We start from the raw sequence: 19737 nt of genomic DNA on the forward strand, positions 1-19737 counted from the left end.
GCCCTTTAGTTCTGGCTCAACTTGCAGTAAAGAGAACACACCCATTCTGAACAGAGGAAAAGATTAAAAAAAAAAAACAAAAACCAGCCTCAGGGACCTTGAAACTACCAAAATATCTAACATTTGTGTCATAAAAATCTCAAATATAAAGGTTGGAAGCATCTCCCATTTGACAAAAGACAACCTATATTTTATACTAGCTCAGCAACCCCCAAAAAGAGTAAATCCAAAGAAATGTAGGCCCAGACTCATCATGGTTAAACTGCTAAAAACTAAAGGCAAAGAAAAGATTTGAAAGTAGCCAGAGAACGTTTTGAATGACAGCAGATTTCTCACCATAAACCGTAGTGACCAGGAGGAAACTCGTAACATTCTTAAACTGCTGAAAGAAAAGAATTGTCAACCAAACTTCCATCTATATCCAGTAAAAATAGCAATCAGTAATGAAGGTGAAATAAACATTCTCAGATGAAGGAAAATGAAGAGAATTTACTGCCAGTGGGCCTCCTCTAAAAGAACTACTGAAGGAAGTTCTTCAGATAGGAGATAACGGATGACAGAATGAAACTTGGAATGTCAAAAATAAAAGGAAGGCAACAGAAACGGGAAATAACTGAGTAGATAAAGTGAAGGTGTTGGTCACAAAGGCTACTGGTGAAATCACATCAGGAACTTACATTTGCTTATGACTGTGGGCTGCTATGAAGGGCATGAATGTGCATGAAGGGACGAGTGTTCATTTAAGATCACTGCAGGCCACTTGGCCAAACAAAACAGATGCCAAGACAGCTATATCATGGTGTAACTTAAACTTTCAGCAGACTTGGATAACACTATAAACCAGCTAGACCTAGCGGACATCTACAGAACACTCCACCCAACGACAGCAGAGTACACATTTTTCCCAGACACCCGTGGCGCATTCACCAATGTAGACCATATCCTGGAGCATGAAACAAACCTCAACAAATTGAAATCATACAAAATGTGTTAAGCCATCATGTAATCACACTTGAAATTGGTAACAAGATAACAGGAAATTCTCTGTATACTTAGAAATTAGACAGCCTACTTCCAAATAATTCATGGGTCCAAGAGTAAATCTAAAAGTAAACTAGAAAATACGTAGAACTGAGTGAAAATGGGAATGTACATTTGTTGTTGTTCAGTCACTCAGTAGTGTCCGACTCTTTGTGACCCCACGCATGCCAGGCTTCCCTGTTCTTCACCATCTCCCAGAGCTTGCTCAAACTCATATCCATTGAGTTGGTGATGCCATCCAACGATCTCATTCTCTAAAGCAGTGCTGAGAAGAAAATTTATAGTACTAAATTGATATAGAGGAAAGAGAAAAGACATCTAATCAATTATCTAAGTTCCTATCTCAAAAAAACTAGAAAGAGCAAAACAAGCCCAGAGCAGAAGGAAGAAAGTAACAAAGAGCAGAAATTGAAAATAGGGAAAAAATTTAAAAGCTAGGGGTTTGGGGGGGAAATTGATAAATCTCTAGCAAGGATGACAAAAATAGAATACAGTTCACCAATATCATGAGTGAAATAGAAGTATCACTACAGATCTGAAAACCACTGACAAAGCAATCCTACAAACCACTTTATACTCAGCAATTTGATGACTTGGAACATAGGAAGCAACTCAGTCGAGGGTACATTTTATGTGCCTACTGGCCATCTGTATGTTGTCTTTGGAAAAATGTCTATTACAGTCTTCTGCTCATTTTTCAATTGGTTTGTTTGGTTTTTTTGTTGAGTTGTATGAGCTGTTTATATATTTTGGAGATTAAGCCCTTGTCTGTTGCATCATTTGCAAATACTTCCTCCCATTCTGTAGGTTCTTTTCATTTTTTTTTTTTTTTAATGGTCTCCTTTGCTGTGCCAAATCTTGTTAAGTTTGATTAGATCACATTTGTTTATTTTCACTTTTATTTCTGTTGCCTTGCTAGACTGACCTAAGAAAACATTGATGTGATTTATGTCAGAGAATGTTCTGCCGATGTTCCCTTCTAAGAGTTTTATACTCTCTTGTCTTAGATTTGTCTTTAAGCTGTTTGAGTTTATTTTTGTGGGTGGTGTGCACAGGAGGGTGCGCACCCCTCTTTGAGGATGTGCTCTAACATCTGATCTACATGCAGCTGTCCACCTTCCCCAGCGCCACTAGCTGAAGAGACTGTCTTTTTCCCATTGTGTATTCTTGCCTCCTTTGTTGAGGAGTAATTGACTGTAGGTGTACAGATTTACTTCTGGGCTCTTTGTTCTCTCTGTTATTTCTTACAGTCACATGTGGACCTACAATTATATCAAAAATTTAATTAAATGAAAATGGAAAATATATGAAGAAGAAGCACTGGGAGGGTGGAGAAGGGACAAAGGAAGGAGAGAGGAAGGGAGACAGGAAGAAAGAAATACCACTCTTAGGTCCCAACATCATGCCACACAGGTTTCACTTGCATAAGCCTACTTACCCTTCCCAAAAACCCTTTGAAGTAACATTATGCCTCCACTTTTCAGAGCTTTCCACCTAGGCCTTTCCAAATCTTTCTGTTATACTTGGTTTATTTTTGTAGGAACGAACTCTTGGAGCAGTGGATGAGGGGAGAGGAGGGGAGGACACATTGCAAAGAGAAACCTGCTTCATTTTACAATAATCAGTACTGCTCAGGGGCAAGTTTGCCTACTCAAACTTTTCCTCAGGATCTTCAGCCTCCTTGTTCCTGACTGTAGATCAAAGAACTAAGCTGGGCACCACTCCCACCCCCTATCAACAAACAAAAATTTTAAAGAACATATAATTAAATATAGAAAGTTTAATATTTTCTTACCTTAACCCTATAGATCCTCCTGTACCTCCCTTTTTGGAGAACACTGACCTGTTCCATAGCTTATAATTGCTTGAATTTAACTTAGTGCTCATATTTAAAAATATATATATATTTTTTTTTTTCAGCATTAAAATCCATGACTTGGCAGAATTAAAAGACATGTATGCTATAGTCAACCTGGATGATGAACATAAAGGTATTGATTTTTCTGAAGCAAATTGGCATTTGATCATTTTAGTAAAAGAGTAATGTGTTTGTTAATGTATGGTTTGCATTCATTGTAGGAGGAAGCAAATTAACACCTTTCACTAGAATTCCCTAAAGTAGCCTCTTTATTAGTGATTATGTTGAGTCATACTCCTTGACTGGGCTTCCCAGTTGGCTCAGTGGTAAAGAATCCACCTGCCGTTGCAGGAGGCACAGATTCAATCCCTGGGTCACGAAGATCCCCTGGAGAAGGAAATGACAACCCACTCCATTACTCTTGCCTGTGAAATCTCATGGACAGAGGAGCCTGGCCGGCTATAGTGCATGGGGTCACAAAAGAATTGGAAATGACTTAGTGACTAAAAACAAAAAACTTCTTGACTAGGAGGATGTGAATATACTTTGATTCAAAGATTTCTGTTGTATTTTATCCCAAATCCAGTTGCAAAATCTAAATTCTCATATATTTCCCTTTGAGCCAGTTTTGAGTGCATCAGGGCTCCTGCTCATAGGCCAATCCATGATGAATGTCCTAGTCTAAATAAAAGCTACTTCCACTGTTTTTTTAAAACTTTGAAGATTTTTATGCCTCTGCTAGCTTAAGATATTTAGTGTGCTTGGTTTCCTGTAACAGCATATCTGTTTTTAAATAATCCTTTATATGCTCCATCATTTCAGGGCTGAGTACCTTGTCCTGGACAGATGATGGCCAGCTGCTGGCACTGTCCACCCAGAGGGGCTCACTGCACGTGTTCCTAACCAAGCTCCCCATCCTTGGAGATGCCTGCAGCACCAGGATTGCATACCTCACCTCCCTCCTTGAAGTCACCGTAGCCAACCCTGTTGAAGGAGTACAAAAACAGTATTATCTTTATTTGTTAATAAAATTAAAACAGTGTTAACAGTTGATTCACTACTGCTACTTTTCTCTATTATAGGAACTGCCAATCACAGTTTCTGTCGACGTGGAGCCCAACTTTGTAGCGGTGGGACTTTATCACCTGGCTGTGGGAATGAATAATCGAGCTTGGTTTTATGTCCTTGGAGAGAATGGCAAGTCTAAATCCAGTTGTTTTCGTATCTAACATATAATTTGTTTTTTTGTCTGTTTGTTTGTTTGGGAAGCACTAATAGTTTCTTTTAAGACCAAATCTTTCTTTTTCTTCAGACATCTCTCTCTTAGCTTAAATGGTTTTTTGCTAATCTTCTAAAAATTTTTGTTTTGTTCTTTTGTTCTTTATCTTTGTTGTGAAGACACTGGTATCCTGAGCAGATTGTGTTCTTTAGAATTGGGCCCTGGGTTCAAATTCCCTTCTGCCCCTTTTAGCTGGGTGACTGTAGACAAATTCTTTACCCCTCTGAGCCTTGGTTTCCTCATCTGGAAAATGAAGATTCTTCTACTTGAAAAGGGTTATGAGAAAAATTATATGGAATAAAATGTGTAATCTATTTTGTGCCTGGTCTTTCTTAGGCCCCTGTTGGTCTGGTAGGTACTGAGTAAATGTTAATTCCCTACCTGCCACCGCCCCACCCACCCCCACCGCCCCCCGCCCCACTGTATGCTTTGAATGACCACTGACATCTGAAGGGAACCTCACTTTTTCTTCTCCTCCTCCACCTCTTTCCTGCAGGAGGTCAGATGTCCCTCAGGAATAGAGCCAGCCTGAGAATTATCCTCAGATGTTCCATTAAGCTTCTTGTCACTAAGGTTTAATTTTTGGTCGTTTTGCAAGTGACTTTATTTTTTTATTTTTTTGACTCTATTTTTTATTACTTTGTTTCTTGTGAACCACTATGAAATTCCTAAAGGCAAATTTATATGGCAACTAAGATTTTCTTGAGAATGGCTAAAATAAAACTTTCAGGTTCAGAATATTCTTTCAAAGGCACACATTTAAAACTTATTTGCGGATCATTAGATTAGATCATTTTGTTTATATTTTATTGAGTTTGTTCTTGTTTTGATTACCACAGCTGTTAAAAAATTGAAAGATGTGGAGTATCTGGGGACAGTAGCCAGTGTTTGCCTTTATTCTGACTATGCGTCTGCACTTTTTGAAGGCAAAGTCCAGTTACATTTGGTAAGTATTTTTGGTGTCCCATGGCCTGCTTAGGTCAGTGATGACAATGAATAGCCTAATGTTTTGTAATCAAGAACTTTGGTCAAGAAGCGACCATGTACAGACTAGCTAGAAAGCCGTATGTGACAAGAATTGACAAAACTCTTTACCCTTCTGCATGAGATTAACCCTCAATTAACCCTTTAACTCTGTTCCCAAGAAACCCAACAAAGTTTCAGCTGTGCTGCTCATAACATTGCTTATGTAAAAATGGCCATGTAAAGTGTGTCTAGAAGGAACTATAAGTAAGTTGTAAAAACTGATGTAAAAAATGCCATAGGTCTGGCTTCCTGGAATGGATTGACCCATGTGTTTGGTCCTGTCACTGGTGGGGATCCTGAAACTATGCCCCATGAGTTGTTCAAGAGATGTTGGCCCTTGAAATATGGGGCTTCTCAACCAGGACACTTCGCACATGTATTTCTTGGCTCTTTACTTCTGGGACGCCAAAGAGATTAGCTACAGAACAACTGCAGAGGCTACTGCAAACACTTTTACCATTAAAGAAAGTGAAAGTGTCAGTCGCTCAGTCCTGTCTGACTCTTTGCAGCCCCTTGAACTGTAGCCCATCAGGCTCCTCTGTCCGTGGAATTCTCCAGACAAGAATTACTAGAGTGGGTAGCCATTCCCTTCTCCAGGAGATCTTCCCAACCCAGGGGTCAAACCCAGTCTGCTGCATTGCAGGCAGATTCTTTACCATCTGAGCCATCAGGGAGACTCGTTAAAAGGGATATTTAATGTGCCTTGCTGGCAAGCTGGGTTCCTGCCTGATACCTTTCTGAGTAAAGTGGTTTATCTGGTGAGCCTGAATATTTAGTTGAATTTAAGAAAAAGACTCTCCCTTACCCACTAGATGTTGCAAACCAGATTTATTCAGTTAAGTCCATGAGCCACTATTATTCTTTGTTTTAGATAGAAAGTGAAATGTTGGACGCTCAAGAAGAACGTGAGACGCGACTTTTCCCAGCAGTGGATGATAAGTGCCGTATTTTATGTCATGCCTTAACTGGTGATTTCCTCATCTATGGCACAGATGTACGTGTTGTCGTCTGTAATATAGAACGTGGGAAAATTTCTCATTTTTACCTTGTAATTTATTATATGTGTGTGTGTGTATATGTTATATAGATATTATATGTGCATACATGCTCAGTTACTTGTTTGTGTCCGACTCTTTGCAACCCCATGGACTATAGTCTTGCTCTGTGGGATTATCCAGGCAAGAATACTGGAGTAGGTTGCCATTTCCCCCTCCAGGGGATCTTCCCAACCCAGGAATCAAACCCATGCCTCCTGCATTGGTAGGCAGGATCTTTACCACTGAGCCACCTGGGAAGCATTATATATGCAAAAAATTATTATATATGTATGTAGAGCACATTGGTGGAGAAGGCAATAGCACCCCACTCCAGTACTCTTGCCTGGAAAATCCCATGGACGGAGGAGCCTGGTAGGCTGCAGTCTATGGGGTTGCTAAGAGTCAGACACAACTGAGCGACTTCACTTTCACTTTTCACATTCATGCATTGGAGAAGGAAATGGCAACCCACTCCAGTGTTCTTACCTGGAGAATCCCAGGGACGGTGGAGCCTGGTGGGCTGCCGTCTATGGGGTCGCACAGAGTCAGACACTACTGAAGTGACTTAGCAGAGCACATTGGTGTGATTTGCTATCATCAAGTGCTTTTGTAACTATAAGCAACTTTGATGGCGCAATGGAAAGGACAGACTTTGGAGTCTGGACAATCCGGGCTCAAATACTAGTCCTCTTACTTGTTGCTTGACACTTCCCAGTCTCATTTTCCTTATCTTGATGCTTTCAGGATTTAATTTGATGACACATGTAAGACACCTCATTCGACTTTAGCTGTCCAGTGCCTACATTTAGCGGGCATTTAATTAAAATTAATTGAATATTGAGAATCCCACTTCAACCTTTTGGTCATTTGAACCACCAACACCCTGTACTCTTAAATGTTACATTAGCCACGTATACATAAAGCATAGTTTAGTAATAGCATTTATATTTGTAAAAACTTTTAAAGATTTTTCAAAGCATATCATACCTGTTACCTCGCTTAGCCTCTAGAAGAATTCACTAAGTTGGTTTTAAAAAAAAGGCATTATTTTCCACATTTGTTGCTATTGTTCAGTTGCTCAGCCATGTCCGACTCCCCCATGGACTGCAGCACACCAGGCTTCCCTGTCCTTCATTAGAAAAGCAATTAATCACTGTTTCAAAGGTTCTGTTTTCTCACAATGTTTTTTTTAAAGAGCATATTTTAAAACATGCTTATTGCCAGAAGAGAGACTTTTTAAATTTAAATTTGACCCCAAATCAGTTTTTGAGCTTATATACACAAGTAAGGTAGGTCTCATGTATCAGATAAAGTGGTGGTGATATGGTAACTAAGTAGTAAATAAATTAATAGTATATTTGTATAACACACAACAGTTTATAAAGCCCTGATCTCACTTATTTTATCTCATTAACTCTATAAAATAAGCAGGGAAGCTATATAGATATATATATGCTTATATATATATAGTGTATATAATATCATGATATCCACATATAAGTGATATCATGTATTTGTCTTTCTCTGTCTGACTTACTTCACTCAGTGTGACAATCTCTGGGTCCATCCATGTTGCTACAAATGACATTATTTCATTCTTTTTTGTGGCTGAGTAATATTTTATTGTATATATGTACCACGCCTTCTTTATCTGTTCATCTGTTGGTGGATGTTAGGTTGTTTCCATGAACGGTTTTTTCTCTCAGTACTTTAAAGATGTTCTGTCTTCTCTTCTGTCGTCTTGCCTACATTTACTCCAGTGAAATCTCTGTCATTCTTATCGTTGTCCCTCTGTGTGTCTCTGTCTTTTTCCTCTGACTGCTTTTAATATTTTCTCTTAATTGCTGGTTTTGAGTAAGTTAATTGTGATGTGCTTTGATGTAGTTTTCTCCATATTTCTTGTGCGTGGGTTGTTGAGCTTCTTTGAACCCAAGGGTTTATAGCTTTAATAAAATTTGGAACATATTCAGCCATTATTTCTTCAAAGATGTTTTCCCCCCCTCTGTTTGCATTCCAATTTCAGAAACTCCAATTACACATATATTAAACCGCTTTAACTTATCCCACAGTCGATGCTATTTAAATTTTTTTACTTGTTTTTTTTCTCAGTTTCATTTTAGATAATTTCTACTGCTGTATTTCAAGGTTACTAGCCTCTTTGGAGAAGGCAGTGGCACCCAACTCCAGTACTCTTGCCTGGAAAATCCCATGGACAGAGGAGCCTGGTGGGCTGCAGTCCATGGGGTCGCTAAGAGTCAGACATGACTGAGCGACTTCACTTTCACTTTTTACTTTCATGCATGGGAGAAGGAAATGGCAACCCACTCCAGTGTTCTTGCCTGGAGAATCCCAGGGACAGGGAAGCCTGGTGGGCTGCTGTCTGTGGGTCGCACAGAGTCAGACATGACTGAAGCGACTTAGCAGCAGCAGCCTTTTTTCCTGTCATACTGAATCTGCCAGTAGCTTCAGACACTATAGTTCATTTGCAGAAGATATGTTAGAATCTGTTTTTATATCTTCCATTTATCTATTTAAACATATGCCATACCATTATATTAACTGTTTTAGTTACCTTATTTGCTAATTCTAATATCTGGGTCAGTTCTGGGTCAGTTTTGATTAATTATTGTCCTCAACATGGGTTATGTTTTTTCCTACTTCTTTGCATACATTTGGGGGTGCTGGATGTTTTGTATTCCTAAAGATACTTGTGAGCTTTGTTTCCGGAATGCAGGTAATTTGCTTGGGAACAGTCTGATCCTTTTGAGTCTTGGCTTTTGTGATTTGTTAGGCAGATGTGGAACACTACTTTCATTTTGTTGTTTAGTTGCTAAGTTGTGTCCAACCCTTTTGCAACCCCATGGACTATAGCCCCCAGGCTCCTCTGTCCATGGGATTTCTCAGGCAAAAATACTGGAGTGGACTGCTGTTTCCTTCTCCAGGGGATCTTCCCAACCCAGGGACTGAACCCCCATCTCCTGTGTCATATCCTGCATGGGCAGGCAGCTTCTTTACCACCGAGCCATCAGGGAAGCCTGAAACACTGCTTAGTCTACAACTAATTATTTCCCACTTTTGAGGCAAGATCTTCCTGAGTACTCCACCCAGTATCCTGTGAATTACGTTTTCTAATCTGCCTATTGAAAACAGTCACTGTTCCCAATTCTGTGTGAGTGCCAGTCACTGTTTCCTCTAATGCCTTTGGATGGTTCTTCTCCCTGGCTTTGACAATTTTCTCATAAGTGTGCAGTGATCAATACTCTGCTGAAGACTCAAGGTGGACCCTCTGAAGATCTTCAGTGCTCTGTCTCAGTGCATCTCTCTGCTCTCTGGTATTATATGCTGCAAGTCTAGCCACTCCCTTCTGCCCCACTGAATCCTCAGCTCTATCTCCTCAACTCAGAGTCGTGCTCCACCTGCATGTTCCCTCCCTTTGCCATGGCTTGAAAACTCTCCCAAGGCAAAAACTGGAGCAATCACAGGACTTATCTTGTTTCCCATCTCCAAGAGACCATTATCCTGTGTTGCCTTATTCCAGTATCTTGAAAATCATTTTTCATGTCTTTCGTCTGTTATTTTTGGTTCTTTTGGGTGGGCAAGTCAAGTCTAGTCACACCATCTTGGCCTGAATAGAAATGTAAGATGTTAACATGTGTTTTTATTTTAATTAAACTTTCTGTTTTGGGATCATCGTAGACTGATATGCAGGTATAAGAAACAATACAGAGAGATCCTATAAATCCTTTTCCTAGTTTCCCCCAATGGTAACATTATATTACCTATCACAACCAGGGTATTGACATTAACAGGCAAGATACAGAACAATTCTGTCAGCACCAGGACCCTTCATGTTGCATTTATCTCCACACCCACTTTCTTCTTGCCTTTGCCTTATCCTTAATCCTTGATAACAATCTGGCTTTTCTAGTCTATTCCAATGGTCTGTGTGTCTGTCCCTCCACCAGTACTACACAATGATTGCTGTAGCTATAAAAAAAAAAAATTAACAGACCGGTTTTCCCATTTTTTTTCACAACTGTTTTACCTATTCTAGTTCCTTTGCAGGGCCATATAAATTTTAGAATAATCTTGTCTGTATCTACAAAAAAATCTTGTATATCAGTTCAGGAGAAATAACATCTTTATTCTGATACCAATCCATGAACACAGTATGCCTCTCCATTTATTTAGATATTCTTGCATTCTTTCATTAGTGATTTTTAGTTTTCAACACACAAGTCCTATGCATGCTTTGTTAAATTTACACCTAAGTATTTCATTTTTTTGAGTGATTATAAATGGTATATTTTTAAATTTTGATGTCTACGTGTTCATTGTTATTAGAGAACTATGACTGTATCTTGTGGGGTTTTGTTTATTTTAAACTTAATTTTCTAATTTATTTACAGCAAAAATATTTAAAATAATATAACTTGAAAGTTACTCTTAACCAATAAGAGTATTTCTTACAAGTGGGAAATCTGAAAATCAATTAAGCTTTAATATGACTAAGGATATTAGAACTAATAATAGGCTGTTGAGTTAGATGTACATACTCATTTAACTTACTTTCTTGGATCTGTACTTTGCTTATATAGTAAATATTTTTAGACTCTTCCTTGATCAAAAATATGACTTATTTTTTTCAAATTAGGAAATATGCTTAACATAAATGCTGAAAAATCAGTATTTTCTTGACAGCCTTTCATTTCTGTGACTGGATTTTTTTAGACTGGTGTCATTCAGTATTTCTACATTGAAGACTGGCAGTTTGTTAATGATTATCGACATCCCGTCAGTGTGAAAAAGATTTTTCCTGACCCAAATGGGACCAGATTAGTTTTCATTGATGAAAAAAGTGATGGATATGTCTACTGTCCAGTAAGTCTAGAAAAGTTTTCAAATAGTTATTTTTTTAAATGGCAACAGATGAAGAAAAAAGTGTTTTTAAAATATATTTCATATATAAGATCACTTTTTCTAAAACAGTGCCGAGAATTATAGTACTTTGTTATTATGTTTGTGGTATATTTGTGATTTGTTTTCATGACTGTTTTCATCTAGAAAACTTTTTACATTATTTTGTAATTTTTAAGTGTTAAAAAATCTTAGACTTTTTAATGGAAAAAATAGTTCTTATTCTGCATCATTTTAACCTTATTTATGGCACAGTATTACAGTGTATCTTCAGGTAACATGAATTTTCTCTCTGGAAATGCAATAGCTTCAGAGAGCAAGGACTGTTCCCTGTCCTTTCTGCCCACCCCAGTTGATTTTCCTCTTTTCTTAAAGATCCTGAACACAGAGGAAATATTTTTTTTTAATTAGGTGATTTAAAAACAGATGATTCCATTTTTAGACTTTTTTTATTGTTGTTCAGTCATTCAGTTGTGTCTGATTCTTTGCGATCCCATGGACTGCAGCATACCGGGCTTCCCAGTCCTTGACTATCTCATGTCCAAGATAAAGGAAGTTTTTATCTTGGAGAAGTTTGCTCAAAGTCATGTCCTTTGAGTTGGTAATGCCATCCAACCATCTCATCCTCTGTCACTCTCTTCTGCTCCTGCCTCCACTCTTTCCCAGCATCAGGGTGTTTTCCAATGAGTCAGTTCTTCACATCAGGTGGCCAAGTATTGGAGCGTCAGCATCCGTCCTTCCAATGAATAGTCAGGGTTGATGAAGATTTTTAGATTTAGTTACTCCTATTTTTAAACATCCTTAATTTTTACAAGGCTAAATTTAGAAAAAAGGAAATAGTGTGGTTTTATCTCGCTTACTATACTTGGATTTTTTTTTTTTTTTTTTGATATTCAGTTAGTATATTTTTGTTCATAGTTGACACAGCCTACAGCTGCGCTTGGACTGAACCTTAGTAACTGTTCCCAGGTGTCTTAGCTTTACCACAGTGAAGACACATTCCCTGAAGATAGCTCTCACTCACGATATACTCTCCTAGATAGTAAAACTTCCTTCCTCCCTTTTTCTTTTTCTCTTCTCTTTATTTCTTTTCTTTTCTTTCTTTGACAAATGTGTAACAGATTTCCACAGAAGTGCCTGGATTATTTATTCAAAATTCCTAATATTCTAGTTCTTTCCAACCCATTTCTCAGTTACAAAATAAATGAGGAAAAACAACCTGAATGTAAAGATGACCTTGAGTTCCCCCTACTTAATAAGGAAATTAAATCTTGTAGAGATTTCCTTTCAGGATATATATGTAAGCCTATCTGCCTGAGTTTATAGGGATATATGGGTTGATTTTTTTTAATAGCTTATATTACTGTAATTACAGTTTGTTGGAATACATTGTTGGAATGCATGTTTTTAAATAAAATGTACCAAGTGGAATTTATTTAGATCTCAAATCGTGTATGAATTATTTTGTTTCTTCTCTAGTTGGAGCATTTCTGTACCCAATATTATTGGAAATTCTCTAAGCACAAGTGTGTTCATAGTTAATATTTCTGTTATCATTTTGAGCAACTTCAACTTTTTTTCTTAACCTGAAGTTTTGTGTCCAGACTTGTAGTTTTTCTGGCAAATTCACCAAATTTTAGATAAAACCCTTGATTTTGCATGTAACTACAGTTTTTTGCAAGCTATGCTCATTATAGAAAGGGGAAAAGAAACTTTTCTTCATTTATCTTAGGATGTTGGCAAGTTGAATATGAGTTGGTAAGCTTTGCCAGCTAAGGCTGCAGACAAGCTCCATCCTACCAAGGCAAATGATAATGGTTTAAGTGCAGACTTGGGTAAAATCTGTAAATCCTCAATTTTTAGGTTAATGATGCTACCTATGAGATTCCAGACTTTTCACCAACCATTAAAGGTGTTCTTTGGGAAAATTGGCCAATGGATAAAGGTGTATTTATTGCCTATGATGACGATAAGGTGTACACGTATGTCTTTCACAAGGACACTATCCAAGGTACTTAATCACTTTTTTGTTTGTTTGTTGAGAATTACATTTCCATTGCACTAAAATTAAAACATTTTTTTTTTAATGTGTCTGCTGAGTATTAGCTTTTAACATTAAGGTGTCTGTTTTATAATATAGGATCCAAGGTCATTCTGGCTGGTGGCACCAAAGTTCCTTTCTCTCATAAACCTTTGCTGTTATATAATGGAGAGTTGACCTGCCAGACCCAGAGTGGAAAAATAAACAACATCTACCTAAGCACTCACCGCTTCCTCGACACTTTAAAAGACGTGGGGCCTCATGAACTGAGGCAGGTGCTGACACAGACTTTAATGCTGAAAAGGTATGGCTTAAACACTTCTTGTGGAGCTTCTCATTTCCTTTTGTGATTTTAAAGGTCAAATCTTGTGAAAATAGATGGAAAGGAATTCCCTGGCCATCCAGTGATTAATAAGACTATACTCTTCCAATGCAGGGAGCACAGGTTCGATCACTGGTTGGGGAACTAAGATCGTGCATGCCACACAGCATGACCCGAAAAAAAAGATGGAGATAATAGTATTTACCTCATTTACTTCACGGGATTATCATGAGGCTCAGATATGATCGATTTGAGAATATATGTAAATTCTAAAGGAAGGGCTTTTGTACTATGGGAAAAGCCCATCAGAACAAAAAGTTTCTAATCTCCCAAATAGCACAGTTATTGTGAAATTCTAATAAATGTAATTATTTCAACACTCCCTTAATTTCATTATAACAAAGTTAGATTTTATCTTACTTGAGATTTTTTTCCCCTGCTTTTTCCTCCCACCTCTTAGGACCACAGTGAATTCCTTTTTGTAAATGTTGCTCTTCCTCAGGGTCCCTTGGGCTCCTTTCTTCTCTTCTCACTCTAATTATTCTTCCAGAGTAAATCTCCTCAAGTGAGTGAAGTCGCTCAGTCATGTCCGACTCTTTGTGACCCCATGGGCTGTAGCCCACCAGGCTCCTCCTTCCATGGGATTCTCCAGGCAAGAGTACTGGAGTGGGGTGCCATTTCCTTCTCCAGGGGATCTTCCCAACCCAGGGATCGAACCTGGGTCTCCTGCATTGTAGGCGGACGCCTTACCGTCTGAGCTACCCCTGCTTTTTCCTCTCACCTCTTAGGGTGACTGTGAATTCCTTTGTGTAAATGTTGCTCTTCCTCAGGGTCCCTTGGGCTCCTTTCTTATCTTCTCACTCTAATTATTCTTCCAGAATGAATCTCCTCAAAGGTGGTTTCAATACCTTATATATGAGGTTAACTCCAGAATATGCATCCTTGACTTAAACCTGTATCACCAGTACCTCCCAGTCCTGTGTAGCTGGGAGTCCACGAGTTCCTCAAACCCGCGTCATCATCTTTCCCAGCCTCCTTTTCTCCCCCTGCCCAAATCATGTTGTGCACATGCCCTACAGCGCACACCCACACACATGTATACACACCCACACACATGCATACACACCCAAACACACCCAGGTCTTTTTCTCCTCCACTATTCCTCCACCTTAACTCAGGCCTTCCAATGGAGTAACGTGTAGCAGAGCGACTTCTGACGGCTCTCTCTCCAGGTAGCCTCAAGACAATCTATTGTCCGTACACTTTGGAAAATGTGAGTCTGATCCTCAGTGACTTCCCATTGCCTTTAGGAAGAAACCCTTATTTCTCAGGGACCTCAGTCTGACACACTCAGCTCTTGCTGATTTAATACCAGCCTCACCTGCCCCGACTCCTCCACTGCTGTCTGTCCACTGACTGCTTGAACTCAATAATTTTTCATGATTTCCTGCCTTGGCATGTGCTGCTTTCGCATCTTAGACTGCCCTTCCCTGTCTGTGTAGGTAGTAACGCCTCATTCTCCACCATTCAGCAAAGCCCTCTCCTCCAGGAAGCCTTCCTTGAAGCCCCTGACCACTGGCAGTATAGATTGAGGCCTTTCTCATGTGTTGCCTCAGAGCCAGGATCTGGTGTGCAGAGTGGTTTAGGGCACATTGTCTCTTACCACTAGGCTGGCTTTTTAAGGCCTCTAAGCCTCACTTTCCTCCTTTATAAAGGAGAAATAATAATGATACATAGGGAATAGGGTTGTTAGGGTGATCCAGCGAGATAATGTATGCAAAGCACGAAGCACAAAGATGCACATATCATAGGCACTCTGGTACCTCTGTCATCCTGTGTCATAGTCCTCTGTTTGCTCACGTGTCTCTTCTGCCTTCCCCAAGTGTGACCACCTAAGGACAGTGACTGCATTTGATACTTACATCTTGGTTCCAAGCACAGACCCTGGCACATAACAGTGCTCAGTGAGTGTGTGTTGAGTGGAAACTAGATTGATGACTAGATGGGGAGGGTGACATATTCATTAATATAGGAGTCCCACAAAAATCTCATTGACATTTGTGGTTAAGTTTTAGACCAGAAGTCAGCAAGCTTTTTCTGTTATGGTCAAAATGGTACTTCAGGCTTTAAGGGCCATAGGGTCCATCAAAACTGCCCAGGTTGGTTGTCAGAGTGAGAGCAGCCCAGACAGCTCATAAAGGGTAGGCGGGCTAGTGGCTGTCTTCCACTCACTTTATTTCCCAAAGCAGGAAGCTGCAGGCCATAGTGGGCTGACCTATTTTAAATTTCCCAGCTTATAGGAATAGAATACTAATGTTATTAGACTTACATGACAGCAGAAATAATTTTCATGTGTGTTAAGTAAACCAAAAAATAAATGAGTAGAATTAGTTACTGATGAGGGAGGGTGGTCACACAGCGTAGACTCAGATTACTTCAATAAATTCAGGAAAAAACATCTATACAAAAAAGGAAGAAAAGTTTATGTGGTTCTTTTATAACTTGGAAATGATTAAAGATTGAAAAATATTTTGCGAAATTTATCTAAGGCATAACATTAAATTACATACAGTCTAAAAGCTGCCTAGTGGGAAACAAATAGAGCTCCTTGATTATGCTCATATGTTCAAATGCCAGGTTTCCTGATGCCTGGGAACTGTGCAAGATTCTCAATGACCAGGCTGCTTGGAATGAACTGGCCAGAGCCTGTCTACACCACATGGAAGTGGAGTTTGCAATCCGTGTTTATCGCACTGTTGGAAACGTTGGCATGGTGATGTCCTTGGAACAAATAAAGGTAAACAGCATCTTATGGGAATTATCAGATTCGCATTTAAATGATACTGAGTCAAGCATTTAAATTTCTGCAGTTAGTCTTACCTAGCTCAAAAACTGATAGATACTACCACTTCTTCCTAAGCACAGTCCTTAAATAAAAAATTAAACCCTTGAGTTTCTTCTCATTAAAACTGTTTTTATTTGTAGGGAATAGAGGACTACAATCTTCTGGCAGGACACCTTGCCATGTTCAGCGATGACTTCAACCTGGCTCAGGACCTGTACCTGGCATCCAGCTGCCCTGTTGCCGCCCTTGAGGTAAGGCAGCAGATGAGGGAAAGAACGCACAAAGAGGCTCTCACCTCTTTTAAAGAGTTAACATCTCTCAGCACCAGGCACCACATGCCTTCCCCCTCCTTGAACTCAGACTTCAGCTTCAAGAACCCCTGAGTATTCATTAACCTTAGAAGTATTTTCACTCTGCTTTCTATGGAGCAGTAAAAGGCATGGTATTGTTACATTACCCATTAATTTAGAGTCAGAGTGTATCTAAAGAGAACAGATTCTGTAACTTACAAAAACACATACAAATGAAAACAGCCATCATTTATTGAGTGCTTACGTGTACCAGGTACTTTTCTAAGTGTTCACATAAATATTTTAATTCATTCAACCCTCACAACAGTCCTGTGAGATAATACTATTATTTTCTCTTTTTTCCAAATGGGAAACCTGAGGCACATTTATCATTTACTGTGTGACGTTCTCTTGTGTGTGAAGAAGGGGAGGCTAAGGCTTGTGTATCATCACCAGTTTCCCAGAGGTGAGCATTACAAGGGAAGGGCCAGAACAGAATGCAGGACCTAGGGCCACACAGGTAGGAGAGAACTGTGGCTGTGTAGAAGAGCAGTTAAGAACGTGGACTTCAGAGTTGGACGGGACTGGTTTCAAATCCCACCTCTTTGTGCCCTTGGGCAAGTTATTCCATGTCTCAGTGCCCTAGATCCCATTTAAAGGAGGGATAATAATATCTAGCCCGTAGGGTTGCCGTAAAGACGTAAGAATGAGATTAGATCTTTGGGAACGGTGCCAGATTGACTGTAAAGACACAGATGATGGCTTTCATCACTAACTTTGTTCCACCTCAGCTAACATTTCCACAGCCACATAAAGAAAGCATATTTGCTACTGATTTCACGACTTCTCTTTTTCAAATTGTTCTATAGCAAATTTCATTTTTTTTAATTTAAATTTATTTATTTTAATTGGAGGTTAATTACTTTACAATATTGTAGGTTTTGCCATACATCAACATGAATCCGCCACGGGTGTACACGTGCTCTCCATCCTGAACACCCCCCTCCCACCTCCCTCCCCGTACCATCCCTCTGGGTCATCCCAGTGCACCAGCCCCAAGCATCCTGTATCATGCATTGAACCTGGACTGGTGATTCGTTTCTTATATGATATTATACATGTTTCAATGCCATTCTCCGAAATCATCCCACCGTCTCCCTCTCCCACAGAATCCAAAAGAGTGTTCTATACATCTGTGTCTCTTTAGTTTTGCAAGTTTTGGCCACAGCAAATTTCATTTTTAAATTTTAAGTGAACTGAATGTTAAGAAAAAAATTAGATGATGTTCCAGTGTTATTGGCTTTCCAGGTGGCACTAGTGGTAAACAACCCGCCTGCCAATACAACAGATGAAAGACATGTGACCCAATCCTTGGGTCAGGAAGATCCCCTGGAGTAGGAAGTGGCAACCCACTCCAGTATTCATGCATGGAGAATCCCATGGACAAAGGAGCCTGGTGGGCTACTTTGCAAGTCCATGAGCTTGCAAAGAGTCAGACGTGACTGAAGCGACTTAGCACGCATGCACTCACAATATTATTTGAGATGACTGGGGACACCCTGAGAAATTTTCAGATCTTGGATTGGTATGTGCTGGAGTAGGAACAGGGCTTCCCTGAGTGAGGGCAGAGATGTCATCCTCGCTCTTCTGCGTTAGCTGTGGACACTTGTCACGTGCTCCTGGCTTCGTAAAGGATTTAAGCTGATGGCTTCACAATGGGAAGAGGTGACTGCACCCCATTGTTCCTTTAACCTCACTTTGAAGGCTGACATGTTAGCTAAGTAAAAACGTTGGAGGCAAAGTCCTACTGCTCAGCCCTGCCACACACTAACAGTGACTGTGTGTACAAAACTAGCCTCTCTTTGCCTCAGTTCTGGATCCCTAAAATGGGCACAGGAACAGCTCATTATAAAAGACCTAGTTGTGGAAAGTAAATAGGCTAAAGTCTTAGAGTAGAAAATATCACTTGCAAAATGTTAGCCATTGTTAATTCTGTACAAAGGGTGAATAAAGTGAGGAATGAACTCCAGAAGATTAATGGTTTACTCTTTAATGGTTTTTTATTATTTATTTTAAATGAAACAAAGATGAATATTTTAATGATAAAAGGAACAATTCACAAAGAAGATAGATATCATAAACCATTAGACACTTAACAAAGAAACAAAAGACATAGAGCAAAAATCAGAAGAAATAAAAGGGAAAAGAAGCAATATATAATCATAGTGAGACATATTAACATTTCTCTGAGACTATTTTATCAAGTGCAGAAAAAAGAATAGGAGCATCTTGAATGATGTCATTAATAATTTAAATATAATAGATTTATATTTAATTAATTTATGTTAATCATATCCTGTGTGCTTGTGTGCTAAGTCACTTCAGTCATGTCCATCTCTTTGTGACCCACTGGACTGCACCTGCCAGGCTCCTCTGTCCATGGGATTCTCCAGGCAAGAATACTGGAGTGGGTTGTCATGCCCTCCTGCAGGGGATCTTCCAGACCCAGGGGTCGAACTCACATCTCTTATATCTCCTGCATTGGCAGGTGGGTTCTTTACTCCTAGTGCCACCTGGGAAGCCCTAATCATATCCTACATAAATATATTTAAAATTTTGTATCTCATATGTTATTAGATGTCCATAGGACATTTAGAAAAACTGGCAATTTCAAAAAGTAGAATTCTTTTTTGTGTGTGTGACTCAGTTATACATATACACGTTATTTCTGAAATTATTTTCCAGTATAGGTTATTACATCATTCTGTTCTCTGTGCTATACAGTAAACCTTTGTTGCTTGTTGCGTATCTGTTTTAATTTGGAAATCTAGCGTTCTATTCATACTAAGAAAAACAAGTGGAATCAAAATGTCATTAATTTTTTAGTAAGGCAAAAATTCATACGTTTTTAAAAATATATATATATATGTTTACAAAAGCTTTTCTACTATGCTTGATAAACACTTGAGAAAGAACATCCAAAAAAAGAAAAGATGGAAAATTGGAAAACATGAACAAAATGAAATGGGAGCACTAAATATGAAATAGAAAAAATGAAACAAACTAGATAAAAAGGAAAGA

At 39.0% G+C, this 19737-nt stretch overlaps 1 protein-coding gene across 2 annotated transcripts in view; it reads left to right on the forward strand.

Annotated features, from left to right (window-relative positions):
- WDR19 (WD repeat domain 19) overlaps positions 1–19737 on the forward strand; it is a 78448-nt gene that overhangs the window by 19722 nt on the left and 38989 nt on the right. Inside the window, exons 10-19 of one of the 2 annotated variants that reach the window (XM_005897346.3) lie at positions 2962–3032; positions 3722–3894; positions 3982–4096; positions 5018–5124; positions 6076–6198; positions 10973–11122; positions 13022–13169; positions 13299–13503; positions 16159–16318; positions 16507–16617. In XM_005897346.3, the coding sequence (XP_005897408.2) occupies positions 2962–3032; positions 3722–3894; positions 3982–4096; positions 5018–5124; positions 6076–6198; positions 10973–11122; positions 13022–13169; positions 13299–13503; positions 16159–16318; positions 16507–16617 (1363 nt within the window). The remainder of the gene's footprint in view (positions 1–2961; positions 3033–3721; positions 3895–3981; positions 4097–5017; positions 5125–6075; positions 6199–10972; positions 11123–13021; positions 13170–13298; positions 13504–16158; positions 16319–16506; positions 16618–19737) is intronic. The other variant, XM_070372272.1, reaches the window with a different exon arrangement.

This window comes from Bos mutus, chromosome 6 (genome assembly GCF_027580195.1).
Source record: "Bos mutus isolate GX-2022 chromosome 6, NWIPB_WYAK_1.1, whole genome shotgun sequence".
In the NCBI taxonomy this organism is placed as follows: domain Eukaryota; kingdom Metazoa; phylum Chordata; class Mammalia; order Artiodactyla; family Bovidae; genus Bos; species Bos mutus.